This window comes from Eublepharis macularius, chromosome 3 (genome assembly GCF_028583425.1).
Source record: "Eublepharis macularius isolate TG4126 chromosome 3, MPM_Emac_v1.0, whole genome shotgun sequence".
In the NCBI taxonomy this organism is placed as follows: domain Eukaryota; kingdom Metazoa; phylum Chordata; class Lepidosauria; order Squamata; family Eublepharidae; genus Eublepharis; species Eublepharis macularius.
The window spans coordinates 182,483,581-182,507,105 of record NC_072792.1 but is presented as its reverse complement, the minus strand read 5'-3'; the positions used below and the strand labels follow the sequence as shown (position 1 = coordinate 182,507,105).

At 45.6% G+C, this 23,525-nt stretch overlaps 2 protein-coding genes across 3 annotated transcripts; one reads left to right on the top strand and one right to left on the bottom strand.

Moving 5' to 3' along the window:
* Positions 1-1,372: 1,372 nt before the first annotated feature.
* PAAF1 (proteasomal ATPase associated factor 1) lies at positions 1,373-18,007 on the bottom strand. The gene is made up of 12 exons (XM_054974832.1): positions 17,924-18,007; positions 15,787-15,827; positions 15,151-15,254; positions 13,780-13,869; positions 12,136-12,234; positions 10,530-10,680; positions 7,088-7,282; positions 4,762-4,853; positions 4,480-4,595; positions 3,592-3,674; positions 3,237-3,319; positions 1,373-1,869 (listed from the first exon to the last, which is right to left on the bottom strand). The coding sequence occupies exons 1-12, from the start codon at positions 17,974-17,976 to the stop codon at positions 1,792-1,794; spliced, it is 1,185 nt and encodes a 394-aa protein (XP_054830807.1). The 5' UTR covers positions 17,977-18,007; the 3' UTR covers positions 1,373-1,791.
* A 25-nt stretch (positions 18,008-18,032) lies between these two features.
* LOC129326599 (cytochrome c oxidase assembly factor 4 homolog, mitochondrial) lies at positions 18,033-21,428 on the top strand. Of its 2 annotated transcripts, none has more exons than XM_054974834.1 (2): positions 18,033-18,115; positions 20,921-21,428. In XM_054974834.1, exon 2 carries the CDS (start codon positions 20,925-20,927, stop codon positions 21,174-21,176), a length of 252 nt encoding a protein of 83 aa, XP_054830809.1. In that variant the 5' UTR covers positions 18,033-18,115; positions 20,921-20,924; the 3' UTR covers positions 21,177-21,428. The 2 variants fall into 2 exon arrangements, with proteins under 2 accessions (XP_054830809.1, XP_054830808.1); XM_054974833.1 differs by having other exon boundaries at positions 18,060-18,142.
* The last annotated feature ends 2,097 nt before the right edge of the window (positions 21,429-23,525 follow it).

Genomic DNA, 23,525 nt, shown 5'->3' with positions numbered 1-23,525 from the left:
TAGTTATTGGTCAATAGTTCAGGGTCAAGAAGATACAGGAAGAATCCCATTGCCAGGGCTTTTTTTCAGGGGGAACATGGCGGAACAGAGTTCCGGCACCTCCTGAAAGTACTCGGCAACAGTGCTTGAAAATAATAATATTTCAAAGAAACCCGAAAGGAGTCCAGTAGCACCTTTAAGACTAACCAACCTGGACTAACCTGGACTAACCAACCTGATCAGGCATCTGACGAAGAGAACTTGATTCTCGAAAGCTTATGCTACAATAAAATTGGTTAGTCTTAAAGGTGCTACTGGACTCTTTTTGATTTTGCTACCACAGACTAACACGGCTAACTCCTCTGAAAAGAAACTCGAGTGTTTCTTCCTCATTTCCCTCTTGAGAGTTCCACCACCTCTTTTCCCAGAAAAAAACCCCCTGCTCGTTGCTATTATCTGTTTGTACTCGTGGTCAGTAAAGATGTAGCTCATAGGTTTTATTATTTTGTAGCAATCCTGTGTACCTTTTTCCTTTAGAAGTAAATGTTTTTAAAAAGCAAACTGACATTTTGATTCTTTATTGATTCAAGATCCATTGCACCTCTGATTTTCAACTATTTTTAACCCTTTCCCCTCAACATATTTAACCTTTGTTCCCCAGAGATTGCTCCATACAAGGCACACTTCAGCCACACAGTAGCTACGCATGTTTGGGCAAAAACGTACAGACAAATTCTCCCCCTGTATGCTTTTAAGTCCAGAGTAGAGGTGTGAACACCTAGAAAACAACTGGAAACATTGCATAGGGTTCTTCCCCCTATGGATTCCTACATATCTATAACAGAAACAAGAATTCTCTTTAATGGGGCTTTAATGGGACTGATCTTGTGAGGCTGAGCTTAAAAACAGTAAGAAAAAAATTATGAATGTTTAATCTTTTGTTTTTAATTACTGTTTTGGATTTTAATCACATTTCAGAGAGATACTGTGCATCTGTACTTCTCTTTTGTGTAGTGCAATCTATACATTTGGCAAGTAAAAATATCATCTGTAAAAGTTGAAGTGATTTTTTATGCTTGTGTTAGTTGAACAGTTCGGAAGGCTTCACACCAATTTCTTATTGTTGAAAGATGAAAGACTCAGCAAGACAAAATACACGCACACATCTTTCCTTTGTCATTGTCACCAGAAACCAGAGAATTGCCGGAATGGAGGATTCAAAATAAATCAATAAATGGCCTGGCGGAACAAATTAATTTAACTTTAAAAAAAAACAGCTTGAGATCAAAGCAACTTCATTTTAAACTTAAGGGGGGGCACTGTTTGCTAGGGAAGCACTTTGGAAATTCAATTCTGTAGGAAGGCAGGAAATGAAAAATAATCAAGACAGGAGTTATTAAAAACATCCCTTTATTGAAGTCTGCTGGCCTCGATTCTCCACCCCTAAGGCCTCCCTTTTAAGAACTGACAAGGTCACACAACACACAGCAAACAAACTTTTGCTTGTACAAAAAAAGACCTTAAATGCCAGCAGGCTTGCTGAGCTACACAGTACAACAAAACGGTGTAAACTTTCAGAAGCTTTTCTGCTTTTCAGATCCTCTACCAGGAAGTTTGCCTATGGCTTGAGCTAGGATTCTTCTCTTAACGTGGCTGCTGGAATATACACGTTTCATTCACACTGTTGAACAAACCCCAGGAAACGCAGCTGTGGTATGGCTTGTCGAAAATGTGTTTTTCAAGCAAACTCTGAAACATGACCGGCATTTGAAGTCTGGTGTTTGTAGTCCAGGATTCATGGCTCCTTCTGGATCAGAGGTCTGAAAGGTGATACCTCCTCACTAGCCCATCTCTGCAACACGTATAGATCTGCTTCTCCCATGTAGCTGCCTAGAAAGATTGCAGCAAGAGGATCACAGTCAATCCACCCCTGTCCCCAAAGGGGGAGAAGAGGAAAAGGGTATTTCACTTTTCTGACCCCCCTCCCCTTAACCATCAGGTTAGGAATACCAGGTGGCAGCCTAGCATTCCACAGGCCAGTTTGGCTAGGGATCCTCGAAGGTGTTTTGCCATCTTCTGGGCATGGAGCAGGGGTCACTGGGACAGTCAGGGGGGATAGTTGTGAATTTCCTGTATTGCACAGGGGGTTGGACTAGATGACCCTAGGGACCCCTTCCCACCCTATGATTCTGTGATTCCCAGGAGCTTCAGGGGTGGAAATGATGCTGAGCTATGTGCTGACATAACATTCAGGCCAAAACCTGGATGTGACACCAGCACGTCAGCTGACACTCTAGAAACTCTATGGTATTATGCAATGACATCACAGCTGGTGTTTCTCCTGCCAGCCCAAAATGCAAGGACACGCGGGGGAGGGGGGGGGCTTTGCCAAGCTGTTGATGGTGATCCACACTGGCTGGTTACAGTGTGTTATGGAATCCACATGAAACAATCTCCACTACACAGTCAGGGTGGCATCAGGGAAAAGCAGAATACTGCACTTTTACACAAACAGAGTCCCTGCAAGTGAGAACAGAACCGAGTAGACTCTGTCTACTCAAATAGTGGAAACAGACTGCTGTATTCTGACACTCCAGCTCAGCGAACAGCAGCATCTTCCTCCATCACAAGAAGTGGGAGTTAGACGTCCACCTTGTTTTAAGAACATAAGAGAAGCCGTGTTGGATCAGGCCAATGGCCCATCCAGTCCAATACTCTGTGTCACACAGTGGCCAAAAAACCAGGTGTCCTCAGGAGGTCTGCTAGTGGGGAAGAGACACTAGAAGCCCTCCCACTGATTGCCCCCGCCCCCCAAAACCAAGAATGCAGAGCATCACTGCCCTAGACGGAGAGATCCATCTATACCTTGTGGCTAATAGCCACTGATGGACCTCTGCTCCATATGTTTATCCAATCCCCTCTTGAAGCTGTCTATGCTTGAAGCTGCCACCACCTCCTGTGGCAGTGAGTTCCATGTGTTAATCACCCTTTGGGTGAAGCAGTACTTGCTTTTATCCGTTTTAACCCGACTGCTCAGCAATTGTATTGAGTGCCCACAAGTTCTTGCATTGTGAGAAGGGGAGAAAAATACTTCCTTCTCTACCTTCTCTATCCCATGCATAATCTTGTAAACCTCTATCTTGTCACCCCTCTTTTCCCTTTTGTGCTTCATCCTTTAAAGTATCATTTCCCCTTTTGCTCTTGTTCAAAGGCACTTCTCTCAAACCAGAATAATTGCACTTTAAACAACACACTACCTTGTACACAGGGTCACAGTCCGCGCCAGTGAGTTCAACGATGTGATCGAGATCTTGCTGCATAACGAAACAGGTTCCATCACCTGGAAATAGGTGCAGGAAATGGGCACAGTTTGAAAAGATGAGATTCTTCTGTGGTTTACCTTATTAGAGGCCTTACATTTTGCCGAACTAACACCACAAGATCCACAGAAGTGAATCTTATAAAACCCACTCTATCCTTAGGAGGAAGCCTCCTTAAAGAAATGTGAAGCCTTGGCCCCTTGGGACCTTATACAGTTTTCCTCTTCATAGTTAACTGAAAATCAATAGTGGAAGTATCTTTAAAAGCTTAACAATGGGCAGGGAGTGCTACCTTGGCTGGCAATAAATCCATCCTTGTACGGAAGCAGGGAAAGCACTGGTGCTCCAGATCTTTGAATTATCCGAACTGGAGCCCTACAGAGAACAGCAAGAACAATCCAGTCTTAGCTACAGAGTCAGTCATACCTTTGCAAGTCATCAAATATAGAACGAAGAGCGGCTATAAATGTGAAGTCAGCAAGGCAAAATAACTTAGCCGTGGGACTTTGCTCTTACATGGCTTCAGTTACACTGGGCAGCTGCTCATGAAAAGCCACTACAGATGTGGCAGCCCACTTTAAGTGAGGTGCCAAGCGAGTCCCTTGGTGGGCTCTTTAAGCTCACCCTTGTTTAAACCAACCCTGGCTCAGAAAGACAAAACAGAAGTCCAGTGGTGCCTTAAACCCTAACAGTATTTATTTATAACAACAGCATTTCTTGATAGATTAAGATGGGTAGCCGTGTTAGTCTGTCTGTAGCAGTAGAAAAGAGCAAGAGTCCACAGCACCTCTAAGACTAACAAAATTTGTGGTAAGGTACAAACTTTCTGAATATGGTATCTGAAGAAGTGAGCTGTGACTCACGAAAGCTCATACCTTACCACAAATTTTGTTAGTCTTACAGGTGCTACTGACCTCTTGCTCTTTTCTATAGCATTTCTTCATGCCCCACTTGACTTCTGTTTTGTTTTGCTACAGCAGACTAACATAGCAACCTCACTGAAATGAACTTAGAAAGGCATAAGAAAGGGCCCCGATCATAATCCCCTCACGTAATTCTCTCACCTCTACACTCCAAATTGCATAAATTCTCTAACTGGCATAGAAAACAGCCAGACCAAAAAGGCAACAGGACTGGCTAGGGTCGCACAACAATACAGACGTCCTCGAAGCCCACTCACTTGGTATTTCTGACGTCCAGCTGGTATATGTTCCCATCCTGTGCCCCTGCCAGGAGGTAGATGCTAGAGAGGAATGTACAGCAATTGAACGCGTCAGAGCCAACAAAGAGGAAAACCTAAGGAAGGAAGGAAAAGGAAGTTGGAGAGATGGGCTGAAGCAAAATATGGCTAGGAAAAAGCTGTGATCTTGCTAAAGATACTTATTTATTAAGAAAACATATATGCTACACTCAACCTTCTTTGCATCCAACTGTGCTCAACGTAGTGAAAGAAACGGCTTACCGGCTGCCGGCTTTGCAGCCCTACCCCCTGAAACTTCTTGTCTTCCCGAGCCAACAGCAAGAGTTTCCCCTCCGTTCCGATTTCACGCTCACCTGGTTTGGAAAGAAGCACGGCCACCGTCAGTGGCTATTCCCCTTGGAAGGTGGATAACAACAACAACAACATTCAATTTATATACTGCCCTTCAGGGCAACTTAACGCCCACTCAGAGCGGTTTACAAAGTATGTCATTATTATCCCCACAACAATCCCCCTGTGAGGTGGGTGGGGCTGAGAGAGCTCTGAGAGAGCTGTGACTGACCCAAGGTCACCCAGCTGGCTTCAAGTGGAGGAGTGGGGAATCAAACCTGGCTCTCCAGATTAGAGTCTAATGTAATGTAAACCACTACACCATGAAACAATCTAATGTAAACCACTACACCAAACTGTGGAGGTCAGAGCACCAGACCAGGAATTGGAAGACTCAAGTTTCGAATCTTTGCTCAGCCAAACAAACTTATTGAATGAACTGGGGCCAGTCACTTCCCCTCTTCTTAACCTAGCTCACAGGGTTGTCATAATGATAAAATAGGAGGACGATGTCTACTGCCGAGCTCCTTGAAGGGGTACAAATAGATAAAGGGGCAGATACCAGTTTTCTTGGGCCAGAGCTGGAGCCAAACTAAACTAGATCAGCCACATTTCTTGTTCACATCTGTCCCATTCATATACAGAAGGGGAAGAGTGTCTGATTTTTTTCATGAAGAGATGCTTTTGAGTGGGGTGTATCCTCTACCCTATTCTTCAAACACAGCTGCTTTCTCCTCCAAATCTCCCCTCCAGCTAAATATCGGGGCTTGTATGCAGCGGCAGAGAAGGGGATCTTGGAATGGACTTCCATGGGTCACAGATGAATTTAGCATGGACTGGAAAGGGCTGTGTTGACCTTTAAACAACAAGTTCGCAGCTTGGGAGGGTGTGTGTGTGAGGGCTCAGGTGGCTTCTGGAGGACAGGAACACACGTTATCAGATTTTTAGACTGCTTCTCCCTCAAAATGAGGCCTGAAGCAGTTTACAACATTAAAATCCAGAATAAATATTATATATTAAAAAGTAAAAGACATAAAAATTAAAAAACAAAAAAGCTTAAAAAACATAAAAACTAAAAAAAAAGTCCATCAAGGCCAGCACAGTCTACTCAGACAGGCAACGGCTCTCCAGGGTCTCAGGTGGAGGTCTTCTCCATCACTTGCTGCCCAATTCATATAATTGGAGACGCTGGGGCTTGAACCTGGAACCTCTTGCACACCAAGCAGATGTTGTCCCGCTAAGCCACAGCCTCTCCCCTTGGTATCATCTTATGGTTTGTCTTGACAGGTTTAAAAAATGGAAAAGTGGGGCGGAAATGGCTTCAAGCACTGGTTCCCAAACTTTGGGTCAGGACCCCCAAAGTAGAGGAAGAACGAGGTGAACTGGGAGGGGAGCTTTGGGAGGACTGACTCGCAAATGTAGGTTTACAACACAACCTGCCACTCAGTACTTCAGTATATTTAGAAATATTGACAATGAAAAAATAAGGATATATTTATTCAAAGTTAATTGAGATTCCTAGATGTTATGCTTTTGCGGGGAGGAGCACGAAGTTCCTTTGCAAACAGGCCCTGAGAAGCAGAGCAAAAGTGGGCCCCACTTCAAAAAGTCTGGGAATCACTGATTTAAAAAAAAATAATAATAAGTTTTGAAGTTTGTCCCTTGCTCTCAGAAAAGAGCAGCTGGATACATGTTTTGTTACTCTTACCAACTTTTAAAAACTTAGTATTAGCACAGTGTTTTTAAAAAACACTGGAGCATGCTGCTGCATGCATAAATGAGACACAGGTAAGTATTAGGACTGCTCTTCTTATCTTTAAAACCTTTTAACTATTGCATCTGACAGGTGAGCACAAGAGGGGCTGCCTTATGCAGAGTCCACCTAGGACTTTTCTGCAACTAACCGGCTCACGAACTGACCGCTCCAGAGTCTCTGGTAGAGGAGGCTCTTTCCAGGTTCAGCTGATCCGAGACAGTTTTAAGTTGCAAATATTGAAGAGCGGACCTTTGCACCTCCTCCAAGTCAAGTGAGTTGTACTGCTGCCAAGCTATAGCGTTTCCATTTTGCTGACTCTTCTTAATCAGGCGCCACAAAATTTTCCCTGATCTCCTTTCTCCCTCCCTCCAACAAATGACACACAAAACACATCCACAATTCCCACACCCAAGCATGCATTTTAAACCTAATCTTATGAGCGATAGATCTGAAATGTCTCGCTCTCTCCCTAAGAACTGACATTCACCTGATTTTACTCACTGGGTATTTTTTCAGGTGATCCTAAATTTAAGGTGTTATCTGCTTCTCCCACGGCGATACCGTTGATGGGGGAGCTGCAGTCTGCCACTATCCCCAGGCATGCAGACCTCCCACAATCCCAAAGGCGGGCAGTGCCGTCCCGACTGCTGGAGACCACGTTCCTTCCTCGATCCACAATGGCTGTGTCCAGGATTCCTGCAGAAGAACAAAGGAATCGCTCATGAGAAAAGTGGATCTTGTCTATGAGAGTCTGGACACCATTTTAGTTGCTTTGCCAGGGCAACAGAGATCCAAAAAAATGGTGGTTATAGTTTTGCAAAAGTCTGAGAAGCAATCCATTGCTGAGAACCTAACATAAATAAGAACTCGTGCTTTTAACAGAACTGTAGCAACATTTTGTTAAAGTGTAAAACAAATAGCATAATTACGCCTTTTACTTCTTTGCCTTTCTTCTTCCTGTTATCATATTTTGCTGTTACTACACGCATTTAATATATCACTTGCATATGCAGAAATAAAAATTGGAAAAAGGAAGATTGGAAAGCTGGAAGGGAATTAGAATTGGCTTCTCTGGCTCTTGGGCAGGAGCAAAGGTGGTGAGGTTAGATAAATGGGGAAGCCAGGGCCGGATCTAGCGCTCCCGGCACCCGGTGCAACGCTTGCCAGCCCTTGCGCACACGCACAGCGCGCGCACGCTCCTGACACGGCGTGATGATGTCATTTTGATGAAATCATCACGCTGCGCGCTGGAGGCAGCGTGGGGGGCTGAGAAGCTGCCCGCGCCATTCGCTTCAGAAGCGAATGGTGCGGACGGCTTTGCAGCCCCCCATGCTGTCTTTCGCCTGCCACATGGGACAGGGGGCGACCGGCTTGCCACGCGCCCCCTGTCCCGCGGAGCAAGCAAAAGGCAGCGCGGGAGCCTGTGAGGCGGCCTGCGCCATGTGCCTGCCCCGCGGGACAGGGGGCGGCCGGCTGCCCCCTCTCCTGCAGGGCAAGTGAATGGCGTGGGCGGCTGCGTTGCCCTTTTCCTGCCCTGCAGGACAGGGGGTGCGCGGCAAACCAGCCGCCCCCAGTCCCGCGGGGCAAGCAAAAGGCAGCACGGCTGCCCATGCTGCCGCCTGCACGCTCTGGGAGCTGCTTCCGGCGCCCCCTCCCTGTCGGCGCCGGGGGCAGACTACCCCCCTGCCCCCCCTCTAGATCCGGCCCTGGAGGAAGCACAGGAAAAACACAATCCCCCTAAACAGACCCCCCACTTCAGCTAACCTGACTATACAGCAAGGCCCACTGTTAAGGGTTTGCGTGCCAGCGGACTCATGGCGACCCCCTAGGGTTTTCAAAGCCAGAGGTGAACAGAGGTGATTTGGGATTGCCCGTCTCTGCATAACAACCCCAGACTTCCTTGATAGCCTCCCAACTAAGTACTACCCAGGGCTGTCCCAGCTTAGCCTCCCAGATCTGATGAGATTGGGCTAGCCTGGGCTCAGCTGCAGCAGGAAATGGGAACTGAGAAATTGTGCTAAAGGTTTCTCATAAAAGGGGGGGGGGGTTGAGAGAGGATCTGAAGAAAGTGAGAGAGGTGCCACCACACAGGGGTTCTGCACAAAGGACCTTCCCTTTAAATTACTGTGACACTGGACTCCACGCCCGTAAGATCTAAAAAACTGCTTTTAAGTGGATATTCTCAGGTGCCAATTTCTTGCAAGGTACATTGCTTCACATCTGCAATAACAGATGCAACAAGAGAAAGTGACAGACAGGTTTCCAAGATAATCCAATTCAGTCAAATCTAATGACCATAGCCGTCAACAGCTCGAGACAATAAAGAGTTGAAGAAATGCTGAAACAGAGTCATCAACCATTCTAGGACTGATATTAGACAACACAGAACTACCCAGTAGGGTCATACTTAAAGCAACAGGTAGTACATAGGAGCACATACTTAAAGCAACAGATAGGACATAAGGCAACACAGTGGTGAAGTCTATGGTCCCTAACTTGTTAGTGAAGCATCTCTTTGAAACCATATCCCTACAATACAGCCGTGGTCGGAGAGGTATTTGCTTGAAAAGTACAGCCATGGTCGGAGAGGTATTTGCTTGAAAAGTACAGCCATGGTCGGAGAGGTATTTGCTTGAAAAGTACAGCCATGGTCGGAGAGGTATTTGCTTGAAAAGTACAGCCATGGTCGGAGAGGTATTTGCTTGAAAAGTACAGCCATGGTCGGAGAGGTATTTACTTGAAAAGTACAGCCATGGTCGGAGAGGTATTTGCTTGAAAAGTACAGCCATGGTCAGAGAGGTATTTGCTTGAAAAGTACAGCCATGGTCGGAGAGGTATTTGCTTGAAAAGTACAGCCATGGTCGGAGAGGTATTTGCTTGAAAAGTACAGCCATGGTCGGAGAGGTATTTGCTTGAAAAGTACAGCCATGGTCGGAGAGGTATTTGCTTGAAAAGTACAGCCATGGTCGGAGAGGTATTTGCTTGAAAAGTAAATACCAAGTCATTACTGACCCATGGGGGGACGTCGCATCACAACGTTTTCTTGGCAGACTTTTTGTTACGGGGTGGTTCGCCATTGCCTTCCCCAGTCACCTACACTTTACCCCCAGAAAACTGGGTATTCATTTTACCGACCTTGGAAGGATGGAAGGCTGAGTCAACCTTGACCCGGCTACCTGAACCCGGCTTCCGCCAGGATCGAACTCAGGTCGTGAGCAGAGCTTCGACTGCAGTACTGCCGCTTACCACTCTGCGCCACGGGGCTCTTGTATTTACTTGAAACTGTAGCATTATTCCATCCATCAAGAGCACATCTTTGGGACAGATGCCATTATGGAAACACAGCAGTCGAGAGCAGAAGCCCCTATATAAAGTTCCGATCAGGGCAGCATAACCTGCTGATCTGGCAGCAGTACACACAGAGACATGAAAGCAACAAGACAGGCACAGTTCAGTGGAGGCTTCAGCCCGGGGGAGTGCAGTGGGTGCACAAGGCAGAGTTGAGGGTGAAGGAAAAAGAGGAGGGGACTATGCAGCCACCACTTGATGGACGCAAGGTGGATGTGCAAGATACAGCCAAGCCAGCAGCATCAGACGCACGAAGCCGCCTTATGCTGAATCAGACCCTCGGTCTATCAAGGTCGTCTTGTCTATTTAGTCTGGGAGCGGCTCTCCAGAGTCTCAGGTGAAGATCTTTCACATCATTTCCTACCTCATCCTGTTAAGTGGAGGAGCCGGGGACTGAGCTTGGGATATTCTGCAGGCCAAAGCCTTTCACATCACCTACTGCTTTTGGCAGGAGATGCCGGACTGAACCAGAGATATTCAGCCCCTTCCGCTGAGCCAGAACTCCACCCTCGTCGGTGGCGTGGAAACTACCTTAAACCTTCTAAATCCTCATGTCCTAAAGGCAACAGCAGGTTGACTTCCAGTTCTCTGTTACCTGCTTTGTGACCTTGAAACGTTACGACGCAACTGGCATCTTCTGCCGACCAGATCTTCAGCTGGGCATCCATTCCTCCACTCAGGACCACGATGCCTGATGGGAAAAACCTGCAGCAGTTCACATCATACACGTGTCCTTCCAAACGTCTCTGGAAAGAGAGAAAAAAATTGATGTTGAGAAGCCTCAGTAAACCTTTCTGTCAAAGGAAATTGAATAAAATTGCTATATCAGTGGCATCTACCTCCCTACAAATTAGCAAAAATATATCAAGGGGCTAATTGGGATTGTTGGGTATGCGGAGTTTTAAAAGGTAACGGTAGTCCCCTGTGCAAGCACCGAGTCATTACTGACCCATGGGGGGACGTCGCATCACAACGTTTTCTTGGCAGACTTTTGTTACGGGGTGGTTTGCCAGTCATCTGCACTTTACCCCTAGGAAACTGGGTACTCATTTTACCGACCTCAGAAGGATGGAAGGCTGAGTCAGCCTTCAACCGGCTACTTGAATCTGGCTTCCGCCAGGATTGAACTCAGGACATGAGCAAAGCTTGGGCTGCAGTACTGCAGCTTACCACTCTGTGCCACAGGGCTCTTTCCATGTAGGGTTACCAACGGCAATTTTATGCACATCTGGTGGGAGTGTAGCAGAGCAGCAGAGTTCTGGAACATGATCGCTATGGTTATTTCTAAAGGTATAAGGAAAAAGTTACCATTATCCTCTCAAGAATTTTTAATTAAATCATGTTGAATTCCCTTCTAAAGACGTTTGTGAATTTGTTCTTAATGCCATACCAGCTGCAAGGCTAATTTTTGCTCCGAATTGGAAGAAGAACATAATTCCAAAAGAGGATTGGTTAAAGAAACTAGTGGAATGTATTCGTTTATGTAAATTAACTTGTTTACTACATAGCCAAATGTTTGATAAATTTGTGAAATAGAATGTCTTTCTGTCAAGAATGAGAAATTAATTTTGAGCTTGCATAACTGATGATTCGTAACAAGTTTTGTTGTTTGTATATTAGAATTTTGTCTGTACTAGTTTTATTTTATTTTAAATAAAAATTTAATTTTTAAAAAAGGGGGGAGGGGGAAAATCAATGTTAGAGCCACTGCCACAATTCTCAAGTCATCCTTCATTAAGTGCTAAATAGCAGCCCACATTTACCTATTTGTTAAGTCCAAAACCAGGGTGAACTTATCTCTATGGCAACAGGAATTGGCATGCCCTTAGGAAGCATCATTTCTTTGTAACAGAAACCATCAGAGAGGGTCCATCAATGAAGTTATGATCAATCCAAGGCTTAAAAAATTCTAGGCCAAGTACAAAGATGGCATGTTAATGCCTTGTCTGTCCAGGAGATCGACAACACAACCATAATGCTGTTCTGTAAACGGCAAGTAAGCCCCAGCACAATGCACAGGCGTAATTTTCCACTGATGCCCTGCCAGGGTAAACCTGGTGCCAGCATGAGGGCCAGAAATGGACAGCGCTGGGGCATGCCACAGAGGCGCATGGTTGAGTGGGGTTGAGTTTTATCAGCAGTCGGGGACACTGGTCCAAAATGTCAGTATTTGAGCTTTCACAAATGCATCTGGTTCTTACTCGGATTTCTCCATTAGCAGCTTGCCAGATTTTCATAGTCCCATCTGCGCTGGTTGACACGCCAAGACCACCACCACTGGAAATGTCCAGACAAGTCACCTAAAATTGAGAGAGGGAAGGAACACAAACACACAGTCCCACAACATCACAATGTAGATGGCATTATTTCACAAGCCAGACACAAAGATATAGAAGCATGCTGCCAATTCAACAAAATACAGGATTTCCAAGGAGACATATTAAAAACCAAACCAAATACTTATGGAATCATACTTATGGAATCTATTGGCCTCAACCAGGGCCAGGGCCTTTTCGGTCCTGGCCCTGACCTGATGGAACTTTCTGTCTGAGGACACCCGGGCCCGCCAAGATCTTGTCTCCTTCAGGCGGGCCTGTAAGACGGAGATGTTCCGCCAGGCGTATGGTTGAGGCCATCAAGGCTTCCACCAAATGAGCCTCTCTCCCGGTCTCCTCTATGTCTGTAGGGGGTGTTGACCACCTACCCCCCATACATGAGCAACCACGCATGGTTAAGCTGCACCTCCACCACCATCAGATGTTATATGGTTTTATACGGTGAGTAGGTATTTTATTAGAAAGCTGTGTTAAATTTATTGTGATTTTATCTTGTATATTTTATCTTCTGTTGTAACCCTCCCTGAGCCCGCTTGCGGGAAGGGCGGGATACAAATAAATAATAATAATAAACAGATAGCGTTGTTCAAAAAACTGACACCCGCAGCCTACTAGTTCTAATTTTGAAACCTGCATAACCAAAGAATGGTACTTATTGTGTTGATGATGACACATAATTTTGTCAACAGAGCATTAGCTTGGGCCAGAATAGGCAACATTCATTTTGATCTTGCATCTGCTTACGGGCAACATTAACAAACAATTCAGCGATCTTTCAAAACCCAAGTCACAAATTTGTTGTTCTTGATACAAAATGTCAGTGACTTTGTCATATAGCAGAGACAGCTTTCTCTTGGTATGTCTCCTGCAAATTCTCAAGATTTTCGATTCCTCTTTCACTCATCTGACTAAAGAACCTGTGGGGCTCAGGGCAGAGAATTTCTGTTTACAGGCAGGCACGCTGCTACCTTGCTCTTTGGAGGAAAAAGACCAAAGCTGAGAGTTGTGGTAAACCAGGTGCTGCAGTCTGAAGCATGATATGTGGTATATTTTTTTTCTCCAGAAGACATCAGAAAACTGCCCCTGCTCAGCCTTTGGGTATTACAGTGGCCATCTCTTTGCTGCGTGGAAAGCAGGAACCCTCAAGGCCTTCCGAAGGGTGTGTAAAACTGAGGCAAAGACCAATTTCCTTTTTCTCTGGGCTTTCTGTGTTTATGGATAATTGCAATGAGTTGTTGCTTTAAACACTTGCTGGAAGCCGCAGGCGGGTGGACAAAGAATACAATTTTCTAGGGTCTCTCTGTACAGAATGAGGACTGCCTTCCTTCATAGAATTTGGGCCATGCTGAATGAACACATTCACTGTCAAGAAGCTGATGGAATAAGGACAGAAGCAGGCAGCCAGCTCTTCTAATTTTAACTTGGTTAGAATAAAGCTATTAAGGACCTGTCAAAGAACTCCTGCCTCGAGCACCTCCGTTTCAAACCAGCTCTTCCGAAAACACTTACGCTTTTTTGATGGATTCTACAAAAGGCTGTGTATGGTGCCAGAAATCTGGTGGAGGCATTCTCGCGAGGGCAAGAAACGAGCAGACTTTTCTATAGCAGGCAGAAAAAGAAAAGACAGTGTATTAAAACTGATCAAAGACCAGAATACTTCGTTTTCACCTGCCCCAAACCTGAGCTGTTTATGAAAAGTGCTGAGACCAACCAAAGAGCAAATGCCAACTATGAGAGCAAACGGGTGGTCGTTATTGCTCCAAATGGATGTGACCACCTGCTCGCCATCCATCTGCCTTTTGTCTTCAGGCATTTCATGCCACAGCAGGCTTTGACAGTTGCTAGAGGAGAGAAGCCCAGGCCCTTAAATCATTCTCTGTCATAATGTTATCCTGCGCTCCCTCCAAGGATCTCAGTGCAGTGGGCACGGTTCACCTCTCCTGTACTTTACCTTCACAACAATCCTGTGTGGTTGTTTAAGCTCAGAGAGAATGATTGGCCCAAGGTCACACACTGAATTTCTCAGCTGAATCCCAAGCCTTAGAGCCAAACTACAAGAGACGAATTATGGGAGGAGGAGCACGTGAAGGGAGTTGCAATGTTAGCTGGGAATTTTAAAAGAGATCAGAAGGCTTTGTCAATTTCCCCTCTCTACAGAGCCAGGGAGATCCTTGCTCAGAGGGTTTGTTAATTTCCTCTTTGCCTCCTGAAGGCTGTGTCAGTTTCACCTCCTCTTCTAAGAGGTGAAGAGGATATAAACCCTCTCCCTGGCTCTGTAGAGAGGGGAAATTGACAAACCCTTCCCATCTCTTTCAAAACTCAGCTTCCCGGCTAACATTGCGACTCCCTTCACGTGCTCCTCCTCGTGTAAATCGTCTCTTGTAGCTTAGCTCTAAGTCTGACATGTTAAAACCACCTAACATAAATCGCCCATGTCTGAAAGACAACCTCATTCAACAAGATGTTTACACTTTGCTGGAGCTCTTTAACATTCAAAGTGCAGACTCCTGAAATCACTGTTGCAAGATTCCTCTCATGTCAACAGAAGGCTGCTTGCACTGGAGGAAAGCACTGCCATTAAAGAACAAATGTGCAAGATCTCATTTGCTGTATTTTAAAATGCTGTAATCTGCTTTGGGGGTCCCCAAATTGTCAAAGGGGTAGGATTTAAATCCACATAAGCAAATGGAAGAGCCGCTGGACTTCCATAAGGTTGGGGATGTGGAAGGAAACATCACAAGAAGCATATGAATGAGACCATATACTAAAGTCCAGTTCATAAACTGGTACCTGTACAGTCATAAATTTTATTGCTAGCTGGCTAGTATCTTCTGCTAGCTCTGTCTTATCTTTCAACCACAAAGACTGAGAAGACAATACCTTCGTTATTTCTTTTACTATAAATCCTTCAGAGGCTGTGATTTCGGGAATTCCATCCATGCCCACCCCCTGGCAGGTCAGGGTCCCATACAAAGTAGATTTTCCTGGAACACAATAAGAGAGAAAACAGTTCAGCATTTTATTACTCCAGCAAAACAGTGATCATTATTTAGGCTGCTTTTTTAAAAAGTTGAGTTTAAAGTTTCATTTTCAGTATTTCAAGTTTAGCACTTCCTAAGTGTGCATTAAATTTGTGCGGATTAGAAGCATCAATACCAATCAAATGCTTGGTCTTCACATGCAGAGTCACAATTATCTTTACAACAGCCTTGTTAGGTAAGCTGTGTTTACTACACTTCCTTTAAAGACTGAGCGATTAAGCAGCTTGCCTAAAATCATCTAGTCTAGTGTCTAAAACAGCTCTCAGGACTGAAATAAGAACTGAGCTCTGAAGTAAACTGAAAAAGAAAACCACAAAAAAATATCCAGGAACTAAAACAGAGTTCCTGTCCTTTTACTGCCTTCCTCTTGAGTCCTAGGAGCAGCATAATGTCTATGGGAAAAAAGGTTTTGATAAAAAGGTGATGGAACTGAGCCCTGACATCACAGTTGGAGCGGGTGGCTCTTTGCGCTTACCCGGACTCCTGCAGCTCAGCCATGCCTCCCCCTCGTTCTTCCTGCAAAGATGACAAAATCCAGTTAGTATTAAAGAGAATGCCCGAAGGATACACTGACTTGGGCAGTCTGAAAGGCAGCTTAGAATACACTTTATTTTCACATTTTATGCCATTTTAGGACAAAACTCTTTTAAAATAAATTAAACACATAGCATAAAGGTCAGTAGCCCCTAAATAATCCCAATGCTCCCTGACATGGACTGCAAAAACACTGAACTGAGAAGCAGACTGAAGGGTGACGCAGGGGAGGTGTTGGGAGAAGGGTTGGCAGCTGTGGCTTGGGAAATTCTTGGGGGATTTGGAGGAAGGGCAGAGTTTGGGGAGAGAAGAAATCTCAGTGGGGCGGTGATACCATAAAGTATGCCCCCCCCATTCCCAACCCCAAAGTTGCCGTTTCCTCCAGGGAATGTGATCTCTGTAGTCTGAAAAAATCAAAAAGAGTCCAGTAGCACCTTTAAGACTAACCAATTTTATTGTAGCATAAGCTTTCGAGAATCACAGTTCTCTTCGTCAGAGAAGAACTGACGAAGAGAACTGTGATTCTCGAAAGCTTATGCTACAATAAAATTGGTTAGTCTTAAAGGTGCTACTGGACTCTTTTTGATTTTGCTACTACAGACTAACATGGCTAACTCCTCTGGATCTGTAGTCTGAAGATCAGTTGTAATTTCGGGAGAACTCTAGACTCCATCCTGAGGATGGTATGAACATGCACATTGCAGCATGCTGGCAGAAGAGCCCAAGGTCTTTTGAGGCTTACTGCAGAGTAACCAGATAGGTTATTGAGGGCAAGCATTTGAGGGTTTAAAAAAAGCCAAGATCAGAAGAGAGCAAATTCATGGGAGGACGCACCAAGTGAGTTCATCTCAGAGGTTCATCATGTGGGGCTGATGGTGATGAACAATGAAATCAAATAATTGGGTTTGGGGAGGGGAGAGAAAGAAGCAGCAGCAGGCATCCTGAGTGGAAGCAGGTGATAGGCACTCACTCTAACTGGGAGAACAGTGGCCAAAGCATTGGGAGGGCCACCTTCACCGCTCTACTGAGATTCTTAATGGGAAGGGAGCAAAAATGTGCATTTAGAAAAGGGGCAGGGAAAAAAAGGAAATTGTTAGGGTGCAGCAAAAGGTTTGATGGGGCTTTAGAGGCTCACCCCTGAACCTCTGGGGACAGAACCTGAGAATGAAGAGATGATACTTGACAGATCAAAAGACTTTAACTTCCTAATACTTGAGGAGGAGATAGTGGGGCAGAAGTACAGTTTTCAATTTGGGGTTGAAAAATTCCTGGAGATTTTGAGGGTGGGGTTTAGGAAGGGAATGGACCTCACTGGTATAATGCCATATATTAATATACTAATTTCCAATTGGTATAAGGTTGCCAATTTTCAGGTTGGGAAATTCCTGGAGATTTTGGGGAGGGGGAGCCTGGAGAAGGCAGGGTTTGGGGACAGGGGGGATCTCAGCTGGATATAATGCCATAAACTCCACTCTCCAATTTCTCTGCCATTTTCTCCAGGGGAACTGATCTCTATGGCTTGGAGATCAGTTGTAATTCTGGGAGATCTCCAGGCACCACGTGGAGGTTGCCTCCCCTAAGCAGAAGATGGCATCCTTCCAACCAGGGGCAGAAGAACCAGGCAGAAAACAGCCCCCCCCCTTAAAATCTGGCCCCCAACCCTGAGATGTCAAGAGACCCCGAAAAGGGGGAGGCTTCAGGTCAATCTCTGAAAGGGGAAGGGGGCTCATAGGGTTGTCAGCCTCCAGGTGGTGGCTGGAGATCTCCCCAAATTACAACTGATCTCCAGGCCCTAGAGATCAGTCCCCCTAAAGAAAATGGCTGTTTTGGAAGGTAGAATTTATGGTATTCTAAGCCGCTGAGATCCTTGGCCTCCCCAAACCCTGCCCTCTCCAGGATTCACCCCCAAAATCACCAGGAATTTTCTAACCTGGAGCTGGCAACCCTCCTTTGGGGAAACTGAGGAAGGCTGAAGTCTTTCAGAGGGAAAGGGGAGGAAACCTGAGAGGGGCTATGGGGAGCCCTCGGGGGGGAGGCTGGGGGGGCGACGAGGGGGCGTGGCCTGGCCCTGCCCCCACCTCAACACCTGGTCCCAGTCGCTCTGGATTCGCACCACCGCCTCCGCCGCCATCTTGGCTGGCTCCTCCCCGGAAGCCGCCTCCCCGGTCTGTCAGGAGCCGCCCGCCGCTCGCCGGGGAAGCCCTTAGGCCGCTTTTCTCACCCCCCGAGCCCTGGGAGGGTCGCCGGGCCCGGAGGAGCCGCAGGCCCAGGTGGGAAGCGGAGGCGGCGGGGCTGAGGTAGGCCGGGCGGGCCTGTTTTTGCCTGCGTGGCGTGGTGGGCGGGGCGTTTGACGCGGGAGGGAAGCTAAGCAGGAGCGACCGCGGTCCGGGCTTTGGATGGGCGCCGCGAAGCGCAGCGGTGGGGAGAGGCGCTTGCTCATGGCGTTCCGTGTTTCCCATGGGGTTGCCAATCTGTAGGTGGAAAATAGTAAGTAGTACCTTTAAGACTAACCAACTTTATTGTAGTATAAGCTTTCGAGAACAACAGCTCTCTTTGTCAGATGCATCTGACGAAGAGAGCTGTGGTGGTCGAAAGCTTATGCTACAATAAAGTTGGTTAATCTTAAAGGTGCTACTGGACTCTTTACTATTTTCCAACTTCAGGCTAACACAGCTAACTCCTCTGGACCTAATCTCCAGGTGGAAACTGGAATTCTCTCAGAATGACAACTAATTTCCAGCAGGATTTGAATCCATTGGCACCTTGGAGGCTGCTGGTTTGCAAATTTGCCATGAAATGCATTGGGTGAGCTTAGGTAAGCCCACCCATCCACAAGCCTGAGATTCACCGGGTTGTTGTGGGGATAAAATGGAGAAGGGGAGAACCATATCACCCACCCTGAGACCCCTAGACCGAGGGCAGGATAAAACATGCTAAATAAATTAAATATGCAATCCTGTCCTGCTCTCTCCATTTAATGCCTTCTCAAGGTATAAAGCCCAAAGATATCAAGCTATTTTCTTCATTATATCTATACTCTGTATCATGCCTATCTTCGCTTGTGCTCATTTGGATTTTTAGTACAGATTGTTGTTAAGATAGTGCTAAATTTCTTGGTGATTGTTAATTCATCAGTTTCCTGCAGGAGTCTCTTTCTGAAGTTCTTATTTGATCCACCTGCTTGATTACAATTGTTGGGCACAGTTAAAATACTGGGCTCAGATAATCAGGCATTGCATTTCACATTCATACACACACATTCTCTGTCACTGTGCCAGCCTCCAGTTTTTAAGCCTCTTGGTTTTCTTTGTGGTTCAGATTACCCTCCATCCATTGATTACCTCAGCATTGGTCATGAATAAAACAATAGATCTGAAGAGAACACCAACTTTTTGTCTTTAAGTGATTCAAACACATCACTGCAGGTGTCAGCGTGGAAGAGGTATTCCCTTCTATATGAGAAAGGGAAATTCCTCTTCTAAGATGGCACCCACCATTCTTGACTTTTCTAAGCACTGGTAGCAAGGCTGTTAAAATGGTCTGTCTGATTAAACAGGGACATCTTTTTAGTTCGATCAAAAGAGGTGCATTTCCTTAATTACCAGATCAAACATTGCCATTTTATAAGAACAGAGCAGCTGGATTCATATTGTTAGATGTCCCAGGCACCTTTCCCTTACAGACTATTCTTGGGATAATTTAGGTGGGTAGCTGTGTTGGTCTGCAGTAGAACAGCAGGATTTAAGTCCAGCGGCACCTTAGAGACTACAAGATTTTCAGGGTGTCAGCTTTCAAGAGTCAGAGCTCCTTTCCTCAGTCATAGATCCAGAGGAGTTAGCTGTGTTAGTCTGTAGTAGCAAAATAGTAGAGAGTCCAGTAGCACCTTTAAGACTAACCAACTTTACTGTAGCATAAGCTTTCAAGAACCACAGTTCTCTTCGTCAGATGCGATTCCTCAAATTCCGTCAGATTCCTCAGTCACACTCTTGAATGCTTAAACCCTGAAAATCTTGTTGGTCTCTAAGGTGCTGCTAGACCCAAATCCTGCTATTCTTGGGATTTGTTTTGTTCAACAATTGTCACACGGTGATTCTTATTAATACAGAAGGGGAGAATGCTGTAAGCTGCTTTGTGTCCCTGCTGGGTAAAATGTGGTATATATAAATGAAGCAAATGAGATTATTTAGGCACCATGATTCATATTTATGGCTCTTTAGAATAAAAGGAAACAAGCATTTTTATGGAACATCTCTTACCCCCGCCATGTGCTTTTAATTAGAAATCAGAACCATTGAGTTCAATGGTGGAGTGGAGAGTGCCCTCAAGTCACAGCTGGCTTATGGTGACCCCCCCCCCAGTGGGGTTTTCATGATAAGAGACTATCAGAGGTGGTTTGCCATTGCCTGCCTCTGCAACCCTGGGCCTTTTTGGAGGTCTCCCATCCAATTACTAACCAAGGTTGACCCTGCTTAGCTTCAAAGTTCAATACTTATTCTTAAATCAACATGCATCAGATTAAGCTAGTGCGGGGTAGTGGTTAGAGTAGGATCTGAGAGACTCAGATTCAAAAATCACACTACCATAGAACCTTGCTGGGTGATCTTGGGCCAGTCACACACTCTCAGCCTATTCTACCTTGCAGGGTTGTTGTGAGGATAAATGGAGGAGACAGGTGTCTTTGGGACACCTGTCTTTGGGAGACAGGTGGGATATAAACGAAGTGAAATAAATTTCCTGATCCAACCAGAGAGAAGGCAGACCCAACTGTTCCTCCACGCTGTCCATCACATCATGTAGTTGTTGAAAATATGCCACACATCATGGGGGGGAGGTGGACAGGAGTTGGGGAGTGAATAGCTGTGACAATCCGCATCATGTCTTCTCTCCTACTCTTTTGAGTCATAAGGATTCACATCTCTGAGGACCAGGGGAAGCCCAATGACATGGAGCCCTCTAGCTGCATGCTTACAGAACCTACATGCTGTACAAAGCAACAAACATTTCTGAGATTCCCCCTTTCCCACCATACACGTTTTACAAAAATTCTCCATTTTCCTCCCTTCTTTCACATCCAGGAAGATGTCAAGTGCCCGCCCTTCAGGTCACGACTGGAACCGAAAACCAAACACAGAGGAGGAAGAGGATCCCCTTGACCAAATGATCTCCCGCACGGGCTGCGCCGCTTTCCATTACGCCGTACAGGAGTGCATGGCAGAGCACCAAGACTGGCGCAAATGTCAGCAGCAGGTGCAGAGCTTCAAGGACTGCATGAGCAAACATCAGAAGCAGCGGGCAGAAGAGCTCCGGAAGCTGCGCCAAACCGCGAGCTGACCAAAGGGGGATGAGCAAGACGGGCTACCACCTTCCGTGGCGTAAGCAGAAATAAATTCAAAGTAGGCTGCAACGGCCTTCTAGGGGTCCTGCTCCATTTCCAAGGAAGCTGGGAAGAGCCTCATCTCCCCCATGGACAATGGAGGGCCCATTGCAGAGGCCACATACTCTGAACACTGAGTTACTGTTTTTAAAACCAGAGATGTCAATCAATTTTCTCCCAAAAATAAATATACTCTTCTTTCTTTGAAACTTTTGGGGTGTTCTAGAGATGCAATCCTGAAAGGATAAGACAAGTTGCAGAGAGAGCTGCAAGCATTTCTTTGGTATTCACCGCTGCAGGTGACAAACCTTCCTCCTTCTGCCAGCTGAGCTGCTTGTTCCCAGGGGTGGATAGCTTCATGTTGAAGCCAAGGAGGTCTTTTTCCCTTGGGGTGCTTGAAACAGCAAGGTTATAATTGAGTTTCTCCAAAAATAGCTTGAAGCAGGACAGGTTGAATTGGGTCGTCTTGCCGGAAACACTCTCAACAGATGAATACATAAAAGCTCTGCTGGACCAGGCCAATGGGCCATAAAGTCCACCGTCCCATCTCAAATTGAGGCCAACCAATTATTCTGGAGAGCCATCAACAGAGGCCGAAGCCAAAATCCACTGTAGCTCTCAATTTGCATTGTCTGCAATCTAGGCTAGAGTTGTGCAAACTGGCCTTATAACTTAAGATGGGTGTGTTAGTCTCTCTGTAGCAGTAGAAAAGAGCAAGAGTCCAGTAGCACCTATAAGACTAACAAAATTTGTGGCAGGGTCTGAGCTTTCATGAGCCACAGCAAGATGTGAGCTGTGACTCACGAAATCTCAGACCCTACCACAAATTTTGTTAGTCTTATAGGTTCTACTGGACTCTTGCTCTTTTCTACCGGCCTTATAGCTGTGAGCTGAGATTCTGCACAGCTTCACCTTACTTCACAGCAAATGTACTTTTCCTACATGTGGGATTATCACGACTCTTGTTTCCTGCTGGCAGAGATTACACCTTCCTATCACATATATGCCAGTAAAGTTGAATTGGTTTCCGTGTACTGTTTGAAACAATTCTCTTTTTTTCTGGAATTAAGGCAGTAGTGCATAAATTACATTCCGCAAGAAAAAGACACACAATAAAAGCTCCTGTAAGCCCACTCTATACTCCTTGGGAGCCTGGCCACTGCATCTCTGCATGATCAACTGCTCTGGCCTTGCCTTCTGCTAATGTTGAGACTGGGTTGTGCCATTGCATTTCTGCATTGAATGTGACTGGATCACATGGCAGAAACACAGTAGAAATAGAGCTAGGTTCGAGCCCACTACCACCTTTAAAACCAGCAAGATTTCCAGGGCATAAGCTTTTGAGAGTCAAGGTATCTGGGGAAGGGAGCTTTCTCTCTTGAAAGCTGATACCGTGGAAACCCTTGTTGGTCTTTAAGGTGCTACTGGACTTGAATCTTGCCCTTCTACTACAGATTAACAGCTACCCACCTGAAACAGAATTAACTACCTTTGAGGAAACATAATGACGGGCGCAGAAGTCTGAGGTGGGATCTTCTTTGAACAGTTTGGTTTTGTTTGAAAAAAGACTTTTCATAATGTGAAACTGTCTCCAAATTAAAGTGAAGGAAGCATCTCGCAGAACAGTCACTAGAAGAAATGGCAGGGCCAGATGTCTGGACATGAAGTGGTAGAATGAGGAGCCGCAGTTTACTGGGCTGCCCGTGTTTAAGTAGAAGGACCTGGGCCCCTATCTTGCAAGCTGGTAGTGATGGTAGAAAAGGGCGAACGTCTCTTGGCTGGTTTTTTGCTGCCCATCAGTAATGAGATTTGGTCCCAAGGTAACAGGATTTCAAGGAATTCAACTGGCTTGGCCAGAATCTGTCATTGCCTCCTTTGGCAGGTTGTCCTTTTTGTCAGCCACAAGAGGGCGCTCAAGTACTAAAAATATTTTTACAGAGAGCGCTGGCCAGGCTCTTCTATGGAGAGCTGTATTTATTATATTTGTAGTCTGCATTTTTCACAGACCCAAGGTGGATTATGCAGTGTAAGTCAATATGATCACCAGCTGGGATATTCAGCAAACAATATGCCTTGCAGAAATTTGAAAAACATAAATTTACTGTATTGCCAATATTCCCATAAAGTTCCTTATGGATTCCAGTTGCAGAATTCCCAAATTCTGAAACTAGGAATCTGAAACTGGAATGCAGGTAAACTCTTGATTTATTGTCGAAGGCTTTCACGGCCAGAGAATGATGGTTGTTGTGGATTTTCCGGGCTGTATAGCCGTGGACTTGGCATTGTAGTTCCTAACGTTTTGCCAA